The 25,493-nt window shown below is 39.3% G+C and overlaps 1 protein-coding gene across 4 annotated transcripts in view; it reads right to left on the bottom strand.

Annotated features, from left to right (window-relative positions):
• Positions 1-25,493, bottom strand: part of dis3l2 (DIS3 like 3'-5' exoribonuclease 2) — a 289,701-nt gene that overhangs the window by 219,932 nt on the left and 44,276 nt on the right. For all 4 annotated transcript variants that reach the window (XM_060834771.1, XM_060834767.1, XM_060834770.1 and 1 more), the window contains one exon: positions 982-1,237. In XM_060834771.1, coding sequence (XP_060690754.1) covers positions 982-1,237 — 256 coding nt within the window. The remainder of the gene's footprint in view (positions 1-981; positions 1,238-25,493) is intronic.

The following is a 25,493-nucleotide window of genomic DNA, read 5'->3' as shown; positions in this document are numbered from 1 at the left end:
GCAAAGCCATGAAGTATCTTGTTAACTTGCTAATTACATCATTACCACTTGGAATACTTGATATTTTGATGATTGTACAAATAAATTCCAAAACTTTGTTGGCTGAAGTTTTGAAAGGAAATCCAGAGATCAAATTGCAAAGTATCAATCAAGCATTCTATAGCAATTGTCAGTTCAATGCATGTGAATTACTACTGGAAACTATTTCAAGATACCATCTGTCTAGGATGTTACCTCTAACTATTATAATCAAGCTAATTGTTCATCAGAGTTATTTCCAAGGGTTTGTTTTCATTAAAATGTCCAAATATTGATTAATTTTTCAAGTTCTAGTGTAATATGTGGTTCACAGTCCAAGTAAACAATATCTTAAACAGCTGCAAATGTGTTGCTGGTCAAAGCACAGCAGGTTAGGCAGCATCTCAGGAATAGAGAATTCGACGTTTCGAGCATAAGCCCTTCATCAGGAATAAGAGAGAGAGAGCCAAGCCGGCTGAGATAAAAGGTAGGGAGGAGGGACTAGGGGGAGGGGCGATGGAGGTGGGATAGGTGGAAGGAGGTCAAGGTGAGGGTGATAGGCCTGAGTGGGGTGGGGGCGGAGAGGTCAGGAAGAGGATTGCAGGTTAGGAGGGCGGTGCTGAGTTGAGGGAACCGACTGAGACAAGGTGGGGGGAGGGGAATCTTAAACAGACTAAGCTCATAACAATACTAATCTCTTGAATTAATGTCAAACATAATGTCAAAACATAAATAACTACAAATTAATCAGAATATTTATCGTATACTTAAAATCTGCTAGACATTTAAAGGAAAATTGCCACTTAATAGGTTGCAGTATTTCCAATATTAATTGCAATACCAAAATAACACAAAATTACCAACATCTTCCTATTTACTTCTTAGTGTGAAATAAATCATGGGCCCAAAATACAACCATGTTTTAAACTATAAAAATGTGTTAACTAACCATGATAATCTCACCATTATCTGAAGGACTGAACTTTGTCTTGTTCACACTTCCACCATCTACAATTTTCTGCAAATCACTCGATTCATTTTTGCTTTCATCTTGGCTGTCATCATATTGCTCCTCAATAATTACATCAGGACTGGTTTCGATTATTTTAACTTTATCCTGAGCTGGAAGATCCTCACAGGCAACATTATCAACTGCACCAGGTACACCAGATTGAGCAACTGTATTAGCTTCTGAGCCATCTCCATCAGGTATGATGATCTGGAAAAACATAAAAGAATCATGAAGATTCTGCATGTTAGTAATAAAAGCGAAATTGAACAAACTTGATTAAAATACTAGGAAGCAGTAAGGATGGCAGAGCATCTGTGCACTGCACACAGTAACCAACCCGACCTTCCGGTTGTCATCCACTTTAATTCCTCCTCCCACTCCCCAGCGACATATCCATCCATCAGAGTGAGGCCAAACGGAAACTGGAGAAACACCACCTTATATTTTATCTGGGAAGTGTACAGCCCAATGGCCTCAACATTGACTTCACCAGCTTCAAAGTCCCTCTTCCCCAAGCCTTATCGCGTATTGAGCCTGAACCCTCCTCCTCGTCTCCATGACCTACTCTAATCTTTCTACTCATCTATCTGCTCCACCCTTCCCACTGATCAATCATAAACCCACCCCCCTGCATCAACGTATCACCATCCCACCTACCCTTCCCCAGCCTACCTCCATTTATTTTCAGGTTCCCCTCCGCCTTCCCAGTCCTGATAAAGGGTTTCATCCTAAAACAATAATTTTCCTGCTCCTTGGATTCTGTCTGACCTGTTGCGCACTTCCAGCTGCACATCTATTCACCTTGTTTAAAATACTGTTTAATAGACCATTCATTCGCTCTGCCCAAGGCTGCTCCTTGGCTCATAATCTGCTGATGCTTCAACCTGAGAAATACTATTGATTGCTTCTTTCAATGGTAGTTTGTCATTGTCTTCCTCTTAAACAAGAGGCAGATCCCAAGTTTACCTCAGCTGGAACAGGAAGTGAGCCTGCACTCTTGATATTATTCTGAATAGTATATGAGATATCTAGCCAACTAAGCTAAGTGCTCCCCTTAGGAGACAGTCAATAAACAAAATCAGATCATTCAAAATTCTTGCCTATAATATTGCAATTAAACAAATAGCATTTCAAACATAGAATAAGATAGCACAATTAATTTTGTCGGCAGAGACATAAATTTGTCTGCTAATCAGATTATCAATACCTGAGGATGTACAAGAGGGCATGGTGCGAAGAAGAAAGGTCTATATTTATTTGGAATGTTTAATATAATGAAAAATCCAAAAGGCACTTCACAGAAACATTAGAAAATGAGGTATGGCATCACACCGCAAAAGGAAGAATTTAGATTAGATGACTAGAGTCTGATCGAAGAGGTAGGTTTTAAGAAGGAAATGAGGAAGTGAGCTTTATAGAGGGCGTTTCAGGCCTCATGGGCCTCGGCTAATTGCTAATTAAGACACAAGTGGTGTCTTACTAGTAGGAAGTTGACTTCAAATTGAATGTGGGAGACCAACCAAGTGTACATGGAAGTAGTCAAGTCTTCAGACAACAAATGAATGAAGGAAGCTTTGAGCAGGAGATGAGTTTAGATGGAATAACACCATGCAATGTTATGAAAGTGACCTTAGTGTTGGCACTATTACAAGTATGGAAAGTTTATCTTAGGATTGAATGTGGTATCAAGGTAGCCAATCTCAGGCTATTGCCAAGGTGAGGGACGGAATTGGTAGTCCAGGAACAGAGTTTGGAGTGGTGACCAGAAACAATGGCTTTAGACTGGTATTGGCAAAATCCAAAATATAAGGAAAGTACAACAAAGGAAACAAGACAGCCAAAAGGATGACAAAAAGCAAAATGTCAGCCTTTAAAGGAAGTCCTAAGCATGTGGAGAAATATAAACTGGTTAGAGGGCAAGTTCTATAATTCAAAGCAGAGGTAAAAATTAGGTTGAGAGTTTGTGGCATAAGACGAAAACTTTGTGCATGACTAATTGCCCTGGAGAAGGTTGTGTTGAGCTGCCTTCGTGAACCATTAGTCCTTAGAACAAAGGGATGCGCACAGTGCTGTTAAGAAGGGAATTCCAAGATGCTGACCTGGCACCAATGAAAGCACAGTGATGTAATTCCAAGAGAGGATGTCTTGTGGGGACAGGAATTTACAGGAGGTGGTACTTATATGCACCTGCTATTCTTGCCCTTCCAGGAGGAAGTGGGTTTGGAAAGAGTGATTGGTTTTGCTAAGAATCCTTGGCATCATATTCAGTCAAATTCTGCCTTGATGTCAAGGGTAATTACTGTCATTTCATCTCTTGAGTTCACGTAACACTACTTATGACAATATGATGACTTTAAGAGATGTAGTTCATTTCTTTCCTGGAGAGGTTTTGAGCCAATCGCACCAAGTTGTCCCTTCCAACCAATGAAATAAACAACTTGTTCGGCCTTTGGCTTCTTTTAAGTTAGAATAGTAGAAGTATGGAACAAATTTTTGTTTCACTTTCAGCATTTGCTGGAGTATAGAAGTGCTCTCTCCTTGCTACAGCTAAGACCCAGGTTCTCTTTCTGCCATCAAAATCGCATGAGAGACAATCTGTTTTACTGACTTTACCTTTGCCAAGGGTGTGTTTATGGGATGCTACCATATTGGAATAGTTATTATTTAATAGTTAAATAATCTATTATTCTGTTATGTTTTCCAACAGAGTTAAAGTTAGATCAATTCTTCTTTCTCCTATTTGTATTCTAACTGTAGAGGAAGAATAGAGTGTGTTTTGCTTAAAAGCCAAGTAATGTGACCAATCAAATTACATCTGGAACACAGAGCATTACACTTGTCTTCAATTAAGATAAAATTTAGGGTTTAGGCTGTCTTCATGATATATTTAAAAGGAGCTTGGTCTGGTCCATAATACGCTGGGGGCTCATCTCTAATGCCAGGTTGGGTTTAAGATTATTTGACTGAAAAATAGTGACGGTTGATGTTTTTCCATTTCATTTGATTGGTTTAAATAAGGTGTGAAGGTGTGACTTGTGTAATAATGGCTCTTTCAATCGCTAAGAGTTTCCTGGGAGTGGAAGAAATCAAGACAGAGAGTCATAGAAATGTAGAGCATGGAAACAGATCCTTCAGACCAACTCGTCCATGCCAGATATCCTACATTAATCTAGTCCCATTTGCCAGCACTTGCCCCATACTCCGCTAAATCATTCCTATTCATATACCCATCCAGATGCCTTTTAAATGTTGTAATTGTACCAGCCTCCACCACTTCCTCTGGCACTGCATTCCATAGAAGCACCACCCTTCTCATGAAAACGTTGCCCCTTAGGTCCCTTTTATATCTTTCTCCTCTCACCCTAAACCTATGCCCTTTAATTCTGGACTCCTCCACCCCAGAGAGAAGACCTTGTCTATTTACCCTATCTATGCCCCTCATGATTTTATACACCTCTATACAGTCACTCCTCAACCTCTGATGCTCCAAGGAAAACAGCTTCAGCCTATTCAGCCTCTCCCTATAGCTCAAATCCTCCAACCCTGGCAACATCCTTTCTGAAAAATCTTTTCTGAACCATTTCAAGTTTCACAACATCATTCTGATAGGAAGACGACCTGAATTGGACACAATGTTCCAAAAGTGGCCTAATCAATGTCCCGTACAGCTGCAACATGATCTCTCAACTCCTACACTCAATGCTCTGACAAATAAAGGAAAGCATACTAAACGTCACCTTCACTATCCTATCTACCTGAGACTCCACTTTCAAGGAACTATGAATGTGCACTCCAAGGTCTCTTTGTTCAGCAACATTCCCCTGGACCTTACCATGAAGTGTATAAGTCCCTGCTCTGATTTGCCTTTCCAAAATGTAACACTCACATTTATCTAAATTAAACTCCACCTGCCACTCCTTGGTCCAATGGCCTATCTGATCAAGATCCTATTGTACTCTGAGGTAACCTCCTTTGCTGTCCTCTAAACTTCCAATTTTGGTTTCATCTGCAACTTAAAAAGTATACCTCCTATGTTCATATCCAAATCATTTATATAAATAACGGAAAATAGTGGACCCAGCACCAATCCTTGTGGCACACTACTGGTCACAGGCCTCCAGTCAGAAAAGCACCCTCCATCACTCTCTATCTTCTACTTTCAAGTTAGTTCTGCATCCAAATGGCTAGTTCTCCCCGTATTCCATGTAATCTAACCTTGTTAATCAGTCTACCATGAGGAACCTTGTTGAACACCTTGCTGAAGTCCATATAGATTGCATCCACCATTCAGCCCTCATCAATCCCCTTCATTACTACTTCAATAAAAAACAAGCAAGTTAGTGAGACATTATTTCCCTAATCCGTCCTTGACTACCCAAATACGTGTAAATCCTGTCCTTCAGGATTCCCTCCAACAACATGCCCACCACTGATGTCAGGCTTTTCCTTACCACCTTTGTTAAATAGAGGTACCACATTAGCCAACCTCCCGTCTTCCAGCACCTCACCTGTGACTATTGATGATACATATGTCTCAGCTAGGGACCCAACAATCACTTCCCTAGCATCCCACCGAGTTCTAGGGTACACTTGATCAAGTCATGGGAAGTTTTCACCTTTATGCATTTTAAAACATCTAGCACCTCCTCCTCTTTAAATGGACACTTTTCAAGATGCCACCATCTATTTTCCCACATTCTATATCTTTTCTGTCCTTCTCCACAGTAAACATTGATGCAAAATTCTCATTTAGTATCTCCTCCATCTCCTGCGGTCCCACACATAGGTGGCCGAGCTGATCTATTAGGGACCCTATACTCTCCCTAGTTACCCTTTGTCCTTAATACATTTTTAGAATCGCTTTAGGTCCTTCTTAATTCTTTTTGACAACACTATCTCATGTCATCTTTTTGCACTCCTAATTTCCCTTTTAAGTAGACTCCTACTGCCTTTATACTCTTCTGAGGATTCACTCAATCTCTGCTGTCTAAAACAGACATATGCTTCCTTCATTTTCTTTAGTCATCCAGCATTACCTACATCTACTAGCCTTGCCTTTCACCCTAACAGGAATATACAGTCTCTGGACTCGTTATCTCATTTTTGAGGGCTTCCCATTTTCAAGCCATCGCTTTACCTGCAAACATCCACCTCCAATGTTTTACAGAAAGTGAGCACAGCAAAACCTTTGAAATTGGCAAACAAGTTGAAGGTGGAGTTACATGTATCTCTGAGGAAAAAGGAAACAATTGTGTCAATAGCTCAGCATTTACAATTGCAAGGAATGCAATCCAAAATGATGGGAAATAGCTAAAATTTACTTGCAAATGAAGCAGCTTGAATTAGAGGCAATGGCAAGGATAAAAGAAAAAGAAAGAATAACCCTGACAGAACAAAAAGAGGGAAAAAGGAAATGAAACAATTTGAATTATGATTAAAAGCAAAGGAAAAAGAAAAGCATAGTCCCAGAAGAAAAAAATGTAGGAAGAGGGAGAATGTGAGTGTTTTTGAACTTCAGAAATTAGCAATGAAAGAGGAAAGCCAACTTAAAATTGCAGAGCCAAAGACAGAAAGAAGCAGAGGTGAGGACAGTGAGGAAGAGCAAACCCATCGTAGCCAAAAGCCTGGTGGAGATCTGTTTAGAGGGAATCCTGAGAGATAGGATATACATGTATTTGGAAAGGCAAGAACTGATTAGGGATAGTCAACATGGCTTTGTGCATGGGAAATCATGTCTCACAAACTTGATTGAGTTTTTTTGAAAAAGTAACAGTGGATTGATGAGGGCAGAACGGTAGATGTGATCTATATGGACTTCAGTAAAGCATTCGACAAGGTTCCCAATGGAAACTGGTTAGCAAGGTTAGATCTCATGGAATACAAAGAAAACTAGCCATTTGGATACAGAGCTGGCTCAAAGATAAGACAGAGGGTGATGGTGGAGGGTTGTTTTTCAGACTGGAGTCCTGTGATCAGTGGAGTAACACAAGGATCGGTGCTGGGTCCACTACTTTTCATCATTTATATAAATGATTTGGGTGTGAACCTAAGAGGTATTGTTAATAAGTTCGCAGATGACACTAAAATTAGAGGTGTACTAGACAGCCAAGAAGGTTACCTCAGATTACAACGGGATCTTGATCAGATGAGCCAATGGGCTAAGAAATGACAGATGGAGTTTAATTTAGATAAAGGCGAGGTGCTGCATTTTGGGAAAGCAAATCTCAGCAGCACATATACACTTAACGGTAAGGATCTAGGGAGTGTTGCTGAACAAAGAGACCTTGAAGTGGAAGTTCATAGCACCTTGAAAGTGAAGTTGCAGGTAGATAGGATAGTGAAGGCGGTGTTTGGTATGCTTTCCTTTATTGGTCAGAGTATTGAGTATGGGAGTTGGGAAGTCATGTTATGACTGTACAGGACATTGGTTAGGCCACTGCTGGAATATTGCGTGCGATTCTGGTCTCCTTCCTATTGGAAAGATGTTATGAAACTTGAAAGGGTTCAGAAAAGATTTACAAGAACATTGCCAGGGTTGGAGGGTTTGAGTTATAGAGAGAGGTTGAATAGGCTAGGGCTGTTTTCCCTGGAGCTATGGAGAGGTGACCTTTATAGAGATGTATTAAATCAAGAGGGGCATGGATAGCATAATAGACAAAGTCTTTTCCCTGCGGTGGGGGAGTTCAGAACTAGAGCATATAGGTTTAGGGCGAGAGGAGAAAGATATAAAAGAGACCTGAGGGGCAACGTTTTCACGCAGAGTGTGGTACATGTACGGAATGAGCTACCAGAGTAAGTGGTGGAGGTTAGTTTGATTGCAACATTTAAAAGGGATCCGAATGGGTATATGAATAGGAAGGGTTTAGAGAGATATGGGCCAAGTGCTGGCAGGTGGGACTAGGGAGAGAGCACTTCTATACTCCAGCAAATGGAACAGTATCATTAAGCTGGGATAGTCTGTTGGGTTTTGGGATAGGTAAAATTATTCTATATTCTGTTGTCTTTTGTTTGCATTTCATTCAGTAGTATTGCAAATAAATTATGTTTTGTTTAAAACTAAGTGATCAGGCCAGCTGCATCACTCCTGGAATATCGACTCTACACCTGCTTAAAACAACTAATAAGGTTAGGGTCAGGAATACTTTCTTGAAATGTTTTGAGGAGGTCTGGCCCGGTCTATAACAAGAGGCATGTACTTTGAAAGGAGTATTGTCAGAAAAGGCAAGAATGTGGAATTGAAGGTGAGAAGAGTTGTATTCCATTTACAAGGTGGGGTTGGTGAATCTAGTGAAAAGTGAAGAGGTGATAGGTGTAAAAGATAAATTATTTGTGTTGATTATAACAAAGTCAGTGCAGTTACAAAATCTGATTTATATCCTAGTTCATTCCTGGAAGACTGTATTGAGGTGGTGATACAAGCAGTTTATTTTATTCAGTTAAATTTACTGAAATGATACTGAACTTTATCTGAGAGAGCAAAGGAAATTTTGGCTGTCATGACATCAAATGGACTTTGCCAGTTTGAAATCACACCATTTGGTATGATAAATCCAGTAGCTACATTTTAAAGACTAACTAATAAAATCATTTTGGGATTACCCAATTGTTCAGTGTACAATGACAATCTGGTGATTATTAGTCACACATAGAAAGAACATTTGGAACGCCGAGCAGAATTGTTTGATTGACGTCAAAAGACAACCTTAGTAACAAACCTGGCTAAGAGTGAGTCCACAAAAGCTGAAGTGACGTTGCTCGGCCATACAATTCGACATGGACAGATAGCCTCACGGAATGTGAAAACAAAGGTCACTGGCAAGTTTCCCAAACCATCGACGAAGGAAGTTATATGATTCTGGGGACTGAACACGTTTTTTTCGCAATCCATACCAAATTTTAGTTCCAAAGCCTGACTTGAAGTAGTATAAAACATTTCAGTAGCCAGAAGAGTGTCAGAAGTCAGTTGACAGCCTGAAAGCCAAGTAAACCACTGCCCCAGTGTTAGCCACACCTAAAAGCCATTCAAGGTAGATACTGATGCGAGTGACATGCATTTCATTGCTGTATTCTGGCAAGGTGATGATGAGAAGAACACTGGGTATATTTCCAGAAAATTGAATATTCATCAAAAGAAATATTCCACAAGTGAGGAGGAGACCGTGGGTTTACTGTTGGTGTTGCAACATTTTCAATATTTATGTTGCCAGTAATGTGTCCGAAACAATTGTATATACTGATCATAACTCTTAAATCTTTTGGAAAAATTTAAAGAAAAAAAACCCAAATGTTCAGATGGAGTTTATTGTAATAGCCATTTAATTTAAAAATTATATGTGCAGCAGGATGAGACAGCATAATTGCTATCGCTTTGTCGAGACTTGATGACGGAAGATGAAGCTGTTCAGTGGTGGAAAAAATGGACTGCAGTAGTGAATATTTGCATGCTTGAAGTCAATGTAAAGTATACGTATTGTAGTGCATTAATAGCAGAAAACTAAAAGGATTTTAAAAATGAAGCCATCATTGTATATCGACAATTTTTTCTTAAGGAGGTATGACAATTCCATGGCTTTAAGTGATACATATTGTCCTTTTTTTGACCAACCAACCCCACCGCCCCATGGCCGAACACTTTAACTCCCCCTCCCACTGCACCAAAGCCGTGCAGGTCCTGGGCCGCCTCCATTGCCACTCCCTAACCACCCAAAGGAAGAACGCCTCATCTTCTGCCTCGGGACCCTCAAATCCCACAGGATCAATGTGGATTTCACCAGTTTCCTCATTTTCCTTCCCCCCACCTTATCCCAGTTCCAATCTTCCAACTCGGAACCACCCTCATGACCTGTCCCACCTGTCCATCTTCCTTCCCAACTATCCGCTCCACCCTCCTCTCTGACCTATACCATTACCCACACCTCCATCTACCTATTGCACTCTCAGCTACTTTCCCCCCAGCCCACCATCTCCCTTTTATCTCATCATCCCCTTGGCTCACAGCCTCATTCCTAATGAAGGGCTTTTGCCCAAAATGTCGTTTCTCCTGCTCCTCAGATGCTGCCTGACCTGCTTTCCAGAACACACACTCGACTAAGAATAAAGTACGTTTTGTTAAAGCTGAGTAGTATAACCAATCGAAATACATCTGTAGCATAGCACCTAACACATTTGCCTTTAATTAAGATAAAAGTTAGGGTCCAGGCTATCTCCTTGATATATTTGAAAGGGGTTTGGTCTGGTCCATAACATATTGGAAAAATAATCCAAAGGTCCAAACTAATGCTCCGAGAACATGGAAGCATTCAATAAATCTGAAATTGAAAACTTGTTTCAGTACTAGTAACTGTGAATCTATTATTACTTGTTGCACAAACCCATCTGGTTCATTAATGTCCTTCCAAGAAAAGGAAATCTACTGTTCTTACCCAGTCTAGCCTATGTGTGACTTCAGACCCACAGCAATATATTTCACATTATATTACAATTGTAATCAGCAGGGCAAGACACAATATTCAAGCAGGAATGGGGAACAAATGTTAACCTCACAAGTGATGTCCATATTCCATAAAAGAATAATCAAAAAATGAGATGCCAAGGTCAGGAACAGTTTAGTTCAGTATGAAACAATGCCTGAGAAATGGCTGGACTCATTGCTGAGGATGGGGTTTTATGACAATGTGGAAGAGACCATAGTTTTGGTCTTCCTTAAGTTAAATGCAGCTATTGCTGTTCAAACCAGGAATAAACAGGCTTATGAGATAGAAGCAGTAGCATGAGGTTGAGTTGACAATATATTTGGATGACATCACTGAGGGCCAATATAGTAATGCAAAACTGGAAGAGGTTCAGCATCGATTCTGGTGGATTCCTAAGATCTTCTGAATTACTCAAGTGTCAAAATCTGAGCATGTTCAGTTTTACTAAGGAACAACTTTGTGATCCTAAAAATAAAACACAAACTAAAGTACTTTGTTTATCATTCACTCATTTAACTTTCATTTACAGGACTTGTGTATTACTACAATGATAAATATAAATATAAAGGACATTCTTAAAATTCACAATCAGCTTCACAATAAAATTCATTGCACTGAATATATGTTCAGATCTTGTCTTATGTTGGATAAGGTAACATTGACACAGCAATGTTTTCAATGACTCCTCTACAAAGTCAATGAAATACCTCATCTTATTGCCACAATTTCTGTTCAAAAGTGAATCTGAAAAGCACTAAATACTTTTGTTATAGTAGTATTCTATGTCCCATTAAGAGCTGTTTTAAAGGTGCAGCGATACACAGCAAAGGAAAATTGTGCGGGTGTTTTACTAAGCACTAATCTCGCTCAAAGTATGAACTTTGGAGAAAATTGGTTAGTGTCTCAATACATAAGCTTACCCAACTGATGGAACCAGATTGAATTTAACTTATGATTTTTTTTTGTGATTGTTGTAACTAAAGCCCAGTGTAATAAAACCAAATTCACAAAAATACTAGAAGATCCATACAAATAAAATTCAAGATCTGAGAAAAAACTCAACAAGTCCATCTTAAAATAAATTAACTATTTTGAAATTCTACGGTATGTATGTATTTATGTATGTGAGCCACACACTTATTACAATTGCTGGGAGAGCACAGCAGTAAAAGCTGTCCAAATAGATATTTCTCTTCTAAGAGAAGTTCAGTACCAATAACTTCTGAATACAAGCCATTATTCCTATTATATGAAGTTCCAGCATCTTAATGAAGCCCAAAGTACACGCATTTTAGCACATTTTACAAGCTCAGCAAAGAAACAAAGCAAAACACTGTTGAGAAAGTTTAGACAAAAGCCAAGAAAAGCAATTCAACTTTCCACAGTTCTCTTTGCTTTCTGGCAGTAGCTCTTTCCTGTAAAAGCTAGATTTGAAACCTGTCATATTAAGTAACAATTTATGGAAGTTCTCAAGGGTATTCATACTAGTGGGAACTTCCTTTTGATGGTCTACTCTAAGTTACAGTAGCAATTATTTATTTATTTATTGGGAGCGGTAGGTTATTACATTTGTAAAGGTTGAATTCTGACTAATCTTTTAGTGTATCTGGTCTAACTACAGTTATATCTTGATATACATGGATATTTTGCCATGTCATTGTATGCTTGGATATGGACTTGTATATACAAGGAGACAAAGTGTTTTACAACATTATATTTTCTCCAAAGGAAGCTTAATTTTGATTGTAAACTTAATTAATTATAGAATCTACTGTTGACAATCCATTCCTATAACAAAATACACTCAAGTTTTTAAAGACCTTTCTGTAGGTAAAGATTTCTTTTGTTGCTACTCTATCTCCGAATGGGAAAGTCTACAAGCTGCACAATAGTTACTCAGTTGACTTAAAACTCAGCTCTGTGAATCAACTGGTTTTGTTACAGAGGACTCAGATGTTTATGCTGAGGGCACAATTCAGACTCTCATACACACAGAAATGCATGATAGACTGGGTGCCTGCACAAAATAGAGGAGGTTAACGTGTTTCAAACCTTTGAGTAGGGCATGGCAACGACAACTATTTCGTCCAATACTGACTGTGCATCCTTTGAGTATTTTGACAACTTGTCCATGAAAATTCAAGGAACTCTTTTACAGATCACAGTGACAGCACAGCTTTAACCTTGGTCTATTGGTTGACTTTTAAATTCCAGCATGTTGCACCACTTTTTCACTCTTCTATAAAATCTCTAGGAAGTGTTAAAAATAGCTTTAACACTATGCATCACCAATCATAGAATCCGTACAGTGTGGAAGCAGGCCATTCAGCCCATCGAGTCCACATAAACCCTCTGAAGAGCATCCCACTCAGACCCACCTTCTTACCTTTCATTTACCATGGCAAATCCATCTAGCCTGCACATCCCTGGACACTATGGGCAACTTATCATTGCCAATCTATCTAACAGTGCAACTTTGGACTGTGGAAAGAAGCTAGAGCGCCCAGAGAACACTCATGCAGACACATGGAAAATATGCTAACTCTACACAGACAGTCACCCAAGGCTGGAATCGAACCTGGATTGTGAAGTAAGGTCAATAATTTTTAGTTAAGGAAAGCAATCAGATAGTTATTGCAAGATAACTGGCCGGGGTTTAGAATAAATTATTAATGGAAAGGCACAATTAGTACAAACACTTCTCAATAAGCTTCTCTCAGAGCTGGATGTCTACTGCCACTCTACTTGGCAACTCTTTGGTAGCATCTAGCCAGGACTCAGTCACTCAACATGTCCCCAACTGTGCCACAGCCTTTCCTTCCAGCCACTCTAACCCACAATGATGGAGGTTTGGACTCCTGAACACTGCCTGGCTCTCTGAAAGCAGCTGCTATTCCTAAGGGCGGGAAGACATGCCATGAATCAACCATGTTCCAAATACTGATCAGGTTCTGGCCAAAAATAGCAGCAGCATCCTGAGGAATACCTGAAGATCCTCATAGTCTATAAACAGGAACTGCATGTCAAACATTAATGCTTTTCCAATCAACCTGGACAGTGATATCAATATACTGCTCTGGTGAAAATGTGACTTGAACTCAAGTCTTCCTGGTTCAGTGGTAGGAACATTACCACTTCTCCACAAGAGCCCCTACAAAGATCTATATCTTTATATTGGAGCAAGTGAGAGATGAACCAATTCCTCCTAGTTTGGAGGTAGGGATGTTAACACTGCACCACAAATACTCTATAACATAACTTTCTCTCTCTTCTCTTATATCCAGAATGCTCTACACACAACTGAACTTTTCTCCCCCAGTCACCAAATCATGACTGTTGCTTTTCATCTATTCATCACCAGTAAGTCACCAATTTTCCAATTCATTAGTTTACACGACAAGTCTATAAAGAGCAAAACAGACCATCAAAGGTGAGGAGAGGGAGATGGGGCTAAAATAGAGTTGCAAGGGCAGATCAAGCACTCTACCTCCTGGGATGCCCATCTCACTTTAAAGGCATTAAGAGTATTAGTGGATACCAGGGTCACCTGAGCACAAACATAGCCATCAAAGAGGGACAGACAGTCGGCAGCTATAACCCTGAAAAATGGTCCAGAAGCAGATCCACAAGAAGGTTCTCGGACTTTCCCATACCCCTCCACACTGGATGCCCAAAGATCAGGAGTGTGGAGCAGAAGTGCAACCAAAAACACAACAGAAGACTTTTCAAATAACTAAAAAGGTGGTTCAAAGGCCTACAACCAATATATACAATGATGGTATGAGGTGTGTGTTGGCTATCATAAGCTGGCCAAATATACTTCAAAAGTTTACGGTGGACAGACAATGGCAGACATTTAAAGAACACATGGATGAACTTCAAAACTTGTATATCCCTACCTGCCATTAGAGTAAAACAGGGACACTAAGCTGTGTGGCAATGTGTGCTGTAAGGAAGATGCAAAGAGGCTGCAGTGTGACTTGGATAGAATGGCTGAGTGGGCAAATATTTGGTAAATGCAAATTAATAAATTTAATGTTATCCACTGTGATTGCAAAAACAGGAAGGCAGATTATTATCTAATTGGTGGCAATTTAGGGAAAGGTAAGATGCAACATGACCTGGGTGAAATTGTTGAACAGTCGCTGAAGGTTGGCATGCAGGTATAATAGGCAGTGAGGAAGCTAATGGCAGGTTGACCTTCACAGCAAGGTTTTGAGAATTGGAGAAAGGGTGCCTTGCTGCAGTTACACAGAGCCTCAGTGAGGCCACTCCTTGGGTATTGTGTGCAATTTTGGTCTCCTAGTCTGAGGAAGGACGTTCTGAGGGAGCCCAGGAAACATCCACCAGACTGACCCCTGTAATGACAGGTCTGACTTATGAGGAAAGACTGAATCAACAGAGCTTGTAGAATTTAGAAGAATAAAGGGGGGAGGTGGGGGGTACAGTCTCATAGAAACATATAACATCCTGATGTGACTGGACAGGCTAGATGTGGGAAGAATGTTCCCAATGTTAGGGAAATCCATAGTCTAAGAATAAGGGGTAAGCCATTCAGGACTGAGATGAGGAAGAATTTCTTGACTTAAAGAGAGTTGTGAACCTGTGGAATTCTCTCCCACAGGAAGTTGTTGGACAAATTCATTAGATATATTCAAAAGGGAGCTAGATGTAGTCCTTGCGACTAAACGAATTAACGGGAATAGGGGGAGGGCAGGAATGGGATACTGAGATTGAATGATCAGCCATGATCGTATTAAATGGCTGAAAGACCTACTCTTGCACCTATTTTCTATGTTTCTATACATAACCATGGACTCCATAGCACTGCAAATTAAACTATTGGGTTGAGTGTCTGAGAACCACTGCAATCTAAAGATAAATTACCATAGGCTGTGGATTACAGGACTGCTATCCCATGAAAGAGAGTTGACTGGTAGTTTATCCTGAAAGTCACCACATCTCAGGCAGGGGTGAAGTTGACAAGATGCAACCTTCATTGGAACCTCAACTGGCATAAGAAATGATCCCACACTATTGGTATCACTCTGATCACAAACCAGTCAACTAAGCTGACCAATCCCCGATTATGGGTAATAGTCAGTGATAAATTACCCCCTCATGTACGTCAAATAGCAAATGTGATCAAGATAGATGCCACACATCTCAGCATGAAGACTTAAACCCAGGCCTTCTGGCTCAGAGATAAGGAACTACCACTGCACCACAACAACACTCAAACAAATTTCTGGGCTACTATTTAAATACAAGTCATCTGCGCAATCTCAATAAGCTGATAAAGTATTGAAGAAAAACTCTCATCAGTAAAACATTACTTTATGCTCCACCCAATAATGTTCCTTTGTGATTCCTGTATTTAAACATCTCAGGCCAAGAAAAGTTTCTCACTTGACCTTCCAGCTCTGGTCTCCTGAATAATCTTAAATTATTACATAATTCTGACAAAGCAATTTCCCTTTCCTGTGTTTTCTCACTTTGAAGTCTCTGGCATACTCACCACCACACCTAACTACTCATATGCTATTGTGGAATATTGTCAAATGTGTCACACCCAGGGGAAACAGATACTAATAATCTACAAAGATAAGTCAGTATAGACACAGCATTACATTTCCCATACAAACAGTAATTCAGTCTAGTTCATGGCTTCTCACTATCTTCCTCTACAGAATATCCACCCTTCCTGGTGAGGAAATCCAAAATATTTGCAAATTTTCTTCTTTTTTAAAAACCAGGGCAATTTGTATGTTGGTACCAACTAACAAATATTTATTATGTATACAGTTAAAATATTTTGTACAACATTTCAAAATTTACAGAAATCAACCATTGAGGAATCTAGTCTCAGCACTACTACTCATTAAACACAAATCAAGCCTGAAGGGTAAACAAGGGGCATTTATATTCAGCATGACCAAGTGTCATTATTTATGCTGTGACTTTCAATTGTGATAGATGATCCAATAGAAAATGTACATTTTCTCATTACAGTCCTTCCCAAAATGCCCATTTGAATAGACAATGATTTATCAATCATTTCATTCTTTTTGACAGAGCCAAAGTGTTTAAAAAATAATTTTCTATAACACATTTATGTAATTGTTTTCAACATTTCCAATTACTGTCTTGTCCTATACTTACAAAGGTTAGGACAATTTTGCCAGGATGAAAGGGACCTCCATTGTAGGAGGATCAGGAAGGACACTCTTGTGGGTTGCAGTCAAACCAGAGGGATCAACAACAAATTTGGAGGTATCCACAGGAACTGCTGAGTGTGGATGGGGCTGTTGGTAAGGTGATTGTGGGACTTCACCCCAATTATTTAAAAAAAGGACCTCCAACCCTCACATTCCCATGCAACAACCCCCTGCCCTCAAAACAAACTCTCTGGGCACAGATACACCCAAACAACCTTTATGGCTCATGAATCCCAAACAACTTTAATGGACTCTCATGCCCAACTTTTGGACTTTTATGTCCAATAAACCACGGAACACTGGATAGAAGTAATGAAGTCTATAATGACAGTGGATCTGATAAAAAAAAATTCATAGTAAACAACTGAAAACATTCCATAATGTTTAACAAATCTCTTCTTCTACAAGTCAATTGTCCAGACACAGTATAGTTGAATCTACAAGTACTTGAAAACGTTTAACCTTGTGTAATTTTCAATTCTTGGCCAAGATCCGAGAGACCCTTTATTCTCTTGAAAGACACAACCCCTACCTTGATTGACAGCTCTCAGTTTTATAATTTTTATTTACACAAGGTTCAAAGATATATTTTAATTCTTAAAATAAACCTGTTGTGAATAATTAACTTTTTTCTATTTACTTATCAAAATATTTGTGCACTTTCAGTGAGGAAACTCAACCTTACCTACCTTACCACAACACAGACTGATCTAAAATATCAAACTGCTTTTCTGAAATCCACTTTGATGGTACAAGGTCAAATTGAAGGCGATAGGGGACAGAGCTGAAAAATGTGTTGCTGGAAAAGCGCAACAGGTCAGGCAGCATCAAAGGAGCAGGAGAATCAATGTTTCGAGCATAAGCCCTTCTTCCTGAAGAAGAGCTTATGCCCGAAATGTCGATTCTCCTACTCCTTTGATGCTGCCTGACCTGCTGCGCTTTTCCAGCAACACATTTTTCAGCTATGATCTCCAGCATCTGCAGTCCTCGCTTTCTCCTAGGAGATGGGGGAACACAAAGTTAAGATTTGGGTCAGAGATGCTGGGGACTTTGAAGAAATTCCTTTGTTCGGATAATGAGTAGTAATGACCTGGAATTGTTTACAGGGTGGTGGAAGTGAAAACAATCAAAGAAATTGATAGACACTTGAAGGAAATGACCTTCAAAACTTTGGAGATTGACAGAGGAGTGTGACTTATAACATCACTCCATGGCGAGCCAGCATGGATTCAATGGGCCAAATAAACTCCTTCAATGCCATAAATTATGCAATGACTCAGAAAGAAACTTATGTTTCAAATGGTATGCTCATGCAGACTATAGCTTTTAACACCTCCGAAGTTTACATGAACCAGGACTATGAAATTTATAGAGGAACGTGTCATGTTGATCTCTATAATGGAGTCCCCAGTGTGGATTCACAAACCAGTCTGCACTCAGTGAAAATCAGAAAGCAGGGTGGATTTGCAAAAGCATGACCAAGCAGTTCAATTATTCATTTAACATTGTGGACAAATGTGAAACTCTGAATGGAGCACTGGATTAGCATGCAGTTCATTCAATTCTGTGGTTGTAAAAAGACCTTAATTGGATATAAATCACCACTTCCCATGTGCCAGAATTCCACAAAAAAAAATGCATTGGAAGCCTGAACCCAGTTTCTAATCCTTGGGGCATTAGTATAAAACAATTCAGACTTGAAAAAGTCAAATGTCCTGAGGATAGTGAGTATTTAAATTCCAAAATGGAGGACTCAATGGTCCAGCAACCTCTTCATCTGTGTTTGAGAGCCAGGAACTGAATTTCTCAGCAATGACAATAAAAATATGTGCCTTAAAGCAATAAATAAATTTCATATTATTATTTACCACCACTTTACAAAACCTGTCTTAAGGTATAAATTAGTTCAATTATTCTCCGCTTAAATTGTTTTACTTATATTTATATCCAAAATCTAATGATTGCAAACACCTTCTGTCCACAGAATCTTACTTCCTGTGTTATACTTTTGTCAAAACATTCTGTTAATGCTTCACACTAAAAAAATCCTGTTCACAGGTATAATGAAAACTGTCTCTGAAAACATGTTGCACCTAAAATACAATTCTCAGTTTTGAGTTTCCCAGCTCCCTCATCTGCAGAAAACTGCTACTCTCTAAAAAAAAACTCCACTCCTTGGTTTCCTAAATTGTTACAATTTTTGATTTTCAATTGAAAACAATATTGAAGATCATTATATAAAGAGAGGGTGTCTCATTTTAATAAATTAACTGAAATACATCCATGTGCACTGGTCCAGTTATCTGCCACTGAATAAAACTCATTTCATTTACTGAATATATATGGTCTCTTACATATGCAATAGTACAAAAGGCTGATTAGAAAAGATTCACCTTCCATTACATATGGCAGTTACTCAAGATTTCATTGTTTCTCCCCTTCTATAAAGCCATCCAATGTTTCAGATAGTTAATTATAAACGATTTTTTTTCACATTACTACCAATAGTGTTTGGTTCTGAATTATTGTGGAACAGAACTTCATGTGCTTTTCCACAGTTAAGTCTCCAAGGACTAGCATTTTAGCTATTCTAAATTATTTTCTCGAGCCTGTACACTGACAGCAACCATACAAAGCTTCATCTCTCATTTTCTATTCTTCTCTGCTGAAACCACTGCTCGTGCTTGAATGCATGGGTACTGTCCATCTTCTAATACCTTGGTCAAGTGGTTATATGTAAGGTTAGGCAGTGACTCTTGGCAAGCTGTTCTAACAAACTAATATTAAACAGAAGTTACATTTCCAATACTGTCCTCAAAGCCCTGGTGACATCTTTCGTTCCACTCCACATTACAAATAAAAGCCAACATCCAAAATGCCATATGCTCAGATGTTAATCGTTTAAACTGCATAAAGCATTCTATTTTTCAACCACGCACAAATTTTATTTTTGGTTGTCACATTTACAGTGCAAGTGTGGCTGCCTGATAGAAACAGGGTGAAAATTACAGCTGAAAAATTTACATGTACCCAGGCAGATTTGCAGGTGCATTGTATTAAAATTAGGTTTAGCCATGGAGAAGGATTTACATGAAGGAGAAAAGCAGCAGCTGAAAATTGGACCAACAAAAGCTTCAATCAGATTTTTGCCTCATTCAACAAGGGCAGTTCTTTATTTAAAAGTATACTAGGTTTAACAAAATATGGGCAAAATATCTTTTTCTGATTCATTCAAGAGATGCTGGGTCAGCATTTATTGTCCATTCTTAATTGATCTTGAGAAGGTGATGGTGGGATGCCTTCTTGAACTGCTGCAATTCTCTTGGTACACGCGCAATGCAATTAGGGAGGGAGTTCCATGAACGTGAGCCAGCAACACTAAAGAAATGGTAATATATTTCCAAGTCAGGATAGTGAGTGGCTCGGAACAGAATTTACATAAAGAAGGGTCGGGGTGTGGATATGTGGTCACATTTGAAAATGAGTCTTTCAATCAAAAACATTTGAAAGCTATTCAATTATAAAAAACATGATGGAGATCTCCAAATTATGACTGGGTTGGATAAAGTAGAGATGGAATCTTTAACTAGGTAGTATAAATGATAAGCCAACCACTCATCAGTCCATTACAGTTACAAAGAGAAATGTTGCAGGGAGTGGAGTGCATCATTTCCCCCTCCAACTCTATTTTGATTTAGTCCCTGCCCTCCCCTTCACTGTTTGTTCACACAGCATTGCCCTTTGATGTGAAGGACACTGCTTGTCACAGGCCACTTGGGTGTTTTCCTATTTTTCCTGGTGGTGGAAATTAAATAAAGATTTGTGTACTTTGTGTCTCACACCTGCACACACACACATCATGGGTGCTGGGGAAAAAATAAGCACGACCGCAGTTAGGCGGTAGTGTGGGGGTAATAAAGAAAAAAAGAAAAAAAAAGAAAAAAAAAACAGGAGTATAAAAAAAAATAAACAGGAGTGTAAGGGCACTGCTTGTCACTGGCCACTCGGGTGTTTTCCTATTTTCCTGGTGGTGGAAATTGAATAAAGATTTGTACACTTTGTGTCTCTCACTGTGTCTCACACCTGCACACACATAACATGGGTAAAAAAGAAAAAAAAACAAAGAGAAATGTTTTCACACTTAAATGGCTAGAATATGAAACTTGCTATCACAGGAAATGGTTGAAGCAAACAGTTCACAGAATTTTACAAGTTCTTGCAAAGGAAGAGAATAGAAATATGAGCTAAAAGTTTGAGATGAAGTAGCTGGAATGAGATGAAATTTGTGAACTATAAAAGTACAGGCTTGATGGGCAGAACTGCTGTTGTATATTGCTGTATATTCTATGTAATTCTTTTGAACTTATTTAAGCAAATGTGCTAGTTAGCTTTGAAGTACTTACTGATATACAACAATGTGTTCTGTAAACTGAGCAGTGACAAATGCTTTCACAGCAGCTCACTCAATCCACAACAGTTCAAAGTAATCAATAACATTCCAGTGTTGGGTCCAGTGACCATTCACATAAGGACTCAAAACATTAACTCTGCTTTCTTACCAGAGATTTGCCAGATCTGTTGTGTTTCTCCAGCAATTTCTATTTTTATTTGGTGCAATTTAAAACCCTGTAATGACTATTGCTGTCCTCAAGGGACACTCCCAGCACCTCCAGTGTTATGGCAGGCTGTGGTTTAGCTTCCACTGTACTGTTTACTGTACTGGAAATTCCAGTGAATGGCCAGCATGGGAAGACTGGTCATAAGGAAACATGTTTACATAAAAGTTGAAGTTCTACATAAGGCAAGAACTTTCAAAAGTTCATTCGAGGAAGGTGTACACAACTAAAGGGAGAGCTGGAAAATAGGAAGCCTTCAAAAATGAGGTAACAAAAGTCCAGAAACAATATATTTCTGTTAGGGTGAAAGGAGAGGCTGGTAGATGTAGGGAATGCTGGATGACTTAAAAAAAATGAGGGTTTGGTTAAGAAAAAGAAGAAGGCATATGTCAAGTATAGATAGCAGAGATCGAGTGATACCTTAGAAGAGTATAAAGACAGTAGGAGTACACTTAAGAGGGAAATCAGGAGGGCAAAAAGGGAACATGAGATAGCTTTGGCAAACAGGATTAAGGAGAATTCAAAGGGATTCTACAAATACAGTAAAGACAAAATAATAACTAGAGAGAGGATATGGCCCCTCAAAGATCCACAAGGCAGCCTATGTGTGGAACTGCAGGAGATGGGGGAGATACTGAATGAGTATTCTGCATTAGTGTTTACTGTGGAGAAGGAGACAAAAGATACAGGATGTGGGGAGATAGATGGTGACATCTTGAAAAGTGTCCATATTACGGAGGAAGAAATCCCCAGGACCTGATCAGGTGTACCCAAGAACTCTTTGGAAACTAGGGAAATTGTTGCTGGGCCCCTTGCTGAGATATTTGTATTATCAACACTCATAGGTGAGGAGCTGGAAGACTGGAGGTTGGCTAACATGGTGCCACTATTTAAGAAAGTTGGTTAGGAAAAGCCAGGGATGTAGAGACTGGTGATCCTGACATCGGTGGTGGGCAAGTTGTTGGAGGGAACCCTGAAAGACAGAATTTACATATATGTGGAAAGGCAAGGACTGATTAGGGATAGACAACACGGTTTTATGCATGGGAAATCATGTCTCACTATCTTGACTGATTTTTGTTTTGAAGTGGTAACAAAGAGGATTGATGAGGGCAGAGCGGTGGACGTGATGTATATGGACTTCAGTAAGGCGTTCGACAAAGTTCCTTTTGGGAGACTGGTTAGCAAGGTTAGATCTCATGGAATACAGGGAGAACCAGCCATTTGGATACAGAACTGGCTACAAAGGCAGAAGACAGAGGGTGGTTGTGGAGGGTTGCCTTTCAGATTGGAGGCTTGTGATCAGTGGAGTGCCACAAGGATCGTTATTGGGTCCACTGCTTTCCGTCATTGATATAAATGATTTGGATGTAAAGGCTGGTATTTGGTATGCTTTATTGGTCAATGCATTGAGTATAAGAGTTGGGAGATCACGTTGCGGCTGTATAGGTTAGGCCACTTTTGGAATATTGTGTGCAATTCTGGTCTCCCTCCTATTGGAAAGATGTTGTGAAACTTGAAAGGGCTCAGAAAAGATTTGCAAGAATGTTGCTGGTGTTGGAGGATTTGAGCTATAGGGAAAGGCTGAATAGGCTGGGGTTGTTTTCCCTGGAGTGTTAGAGGCTGAGGGGTGACCTTATAGACATTTATAAAATCATGACAGGTTTCAATAGAGTAAACAGACAAGGTCTTTTCTCTCAGGTGGGGGAGTCCAGGATTCAAGGGCATAGGCTTAGGGTGAGGGGGTACAAATTTAAAAGTGACCTAAGAGGCAACTTTTTCATGCAGAGGGTGATGCATGTTTAGAATGAGTGGCCAGAGGAAGTAGTGGAAGCTGGTATAATTACAGCATTTAAAAGGCATCTCGATGGGTATATGAATAGTAAGGGTTAAGAGGGATATGTGCCAAGTGCTGGCAAATGGGACTAGATTAGGTTAGGATACCTGGTCGGCATAGACGAGTTGGACTGAAGGGTCTGCTTCCGTGCTGTGCATCTCTATGACTCTGTAAACTAGATAGAACAGTTTTTCCTATAATTGGCTTAGAACAATTCTGACACCAACTGTAAGTTCTAGGCTTGGACCAATTAAAAGACCTTCAATTTACATTGCAAATTAAATATACAAGATACGCTATTGTAGCATGATGGAAGGTTATAACAATAACTCCAGTAGGAAGAAATCTATATTAAAAGGTAATTCCTGAAATGCTTTTTAAGTGTGGACTGAAGAACAATGGAGCAAGATTAGATTCGATTAGATTACTTACAGTGTGGAAACAGGGCCTTCAGCCCAACAAGTCCATACCGACCCTTCAAAGAGCAACCCACCCAGACCATTCCCCTACATTTCCCCCTTCACCTAACACTAAGGGCAATTTAGAATGGCCAATTCACCTAACCAGCACATTTTGCACTGTGGGAGGAAACCAGAGCACCCGGAGGAAACCCACGCAGACACGGGGAGAATGTGCAAATTCCACACAGACAATTGCCCAAGGCGGCAATTGAATTCGGGTCTCTGGCGCTGTGAGACAGCAGTGCTAACCACTGTGCCGCCTTAAGGGTCGAGAACAATTGCAAGCAATTACAAAAAAGTATCAGAAATCACTGGAAAAGTAAAAACCTTGTTTTGTTTAAAAATGGAACAGATTTCATGATTGCATTCACACCACTTGTCCTGGACTTGTACCTCTAATAACCTTTCTGCCCCCTACTGTACAAAAATATATACTGTAAACCTATTCTGAAGCAATTGACTATTTAGGGTGATTACACGATCAAATGAGAAACAAGTAATTTTATGTTTACCATTTTCTAACGCTAAAATTAAGTTCGCATTGTAAAGTTGAAAAACTAGTTGAGACTTGTAAATCGCACACCAAAATGTTTCATGCAACTCACATTAATCCAGATTTTAGTAGGGGCCAACTATACAATCTGACAATTCATACAGGAGCACTGAAGTTTTAACAGGCATTTCAAAGTAATTGTACACCAATAATTACAAGCATATAGTTCACAAAAATAAACTGCACTTTTTGCTAATCCTCATAAATTTATAAAGGCCTTCTTTTTTTATTTTCAGATTTTTCAAGGCATACTATAAATGGTTTAAGTCTCAATTTTGATTACATAAACTGTAATGTGCGCTTCCAAATAATGCAATAAATTCTGAAGGTAAAGGTTAGGTTATAATGAAGAGACGGTTTTCACAAATTTAGATTATCAAAAATAAACAATTCAGCAGGGAATAGCAGAAAGTCTCTAAAGTTTGTTTTTTTTAAGGAACAAGTAAAGAACTGATCAAAAATGTAAAAAGAAAATAATTAAGTACACAAAAGTGCCCACTGTTAGGAAGCAAGGGCTATGCTCCATTCTGATGAACTCTTGATCTTAGATGTGGGAATGGTTTGAGGTTCAATGCAATCTACTTCTCACAAATAATGAATAGTTTTGGTATGTTACTGTGAACAATTTACTGGGATAGCTTACTACTATCACTATAATTAGATTATCAACTCTCCAACAACAAACGATATACCAAGCACAACTTGAACATTGTAAAACATCCTAAAATTCTTCTCAGAAGAACAACCAAACAAAATTGGACACTGAGCCACACAATGAGATATTATGGTGAATGACTATGATACTTGTCAAAAAGACAGGTTTTAAGGAATCCCTTGAGAGAAGTGAAAACAGATAGAGAAGTTTAAAGAAGTTTGAGAAATTAAAGCCTCAGTACCTGAAGGTTAAGTTACCAAAAGTGAGAAAGAAGAATTGTGGATGTACAACAGAACAGACGTGGAGGAGTGCAGATATTTCGAAGGGTTATGGGCTACAATTCCCCGCTGTTTTTCTGCTGTGCGAACCTCTTAAGTCTGTGCACGGCAACAAATTCTGCACACGGGAGTCAACGCATCAGCATCCGAATTGGCATACATGGGGTCTTCAAGCAGCTGTGCAACTGCACAACCTAGAAGGAAGGTTGATTGTGGCCCCGGAAAAGATTAGAGACAGGGAGAGACAAGCCATAGAAGGACTTGAAAACAAGATGAGACTTAAAATCAAGACACTGCTCAACATAAACCTAACATAAGATAATCAACTAAAAGGTAATAGGTGAATGGGTCTGATGTCTGTTACGATTCAGC

The sequence above is a fragment of the Hemiscyllium ocellatum genome, chromosome 13 (genome assembly GCF_020745735.1).
Source record: "Hemiscyllium ocellatum isolate sHemOce1 chromosome 13, sHemOce1.pat.X.cur, whole genome shotgun sequence".
In the NCBI taxonomy this organism is placed as follows: Eukaryota; Metazoa; Chordata; class Chondrichthyes; order Orectolobiformes; family Hemiscylliidae; genus Hemiscyllium; species Hemiscyllium ocellatum.
The sequence above is the reverse complement of the archived record's forward strand: the minus strand, read 5'-3'. Positions and strand labels throughout refer to the sequence as shown.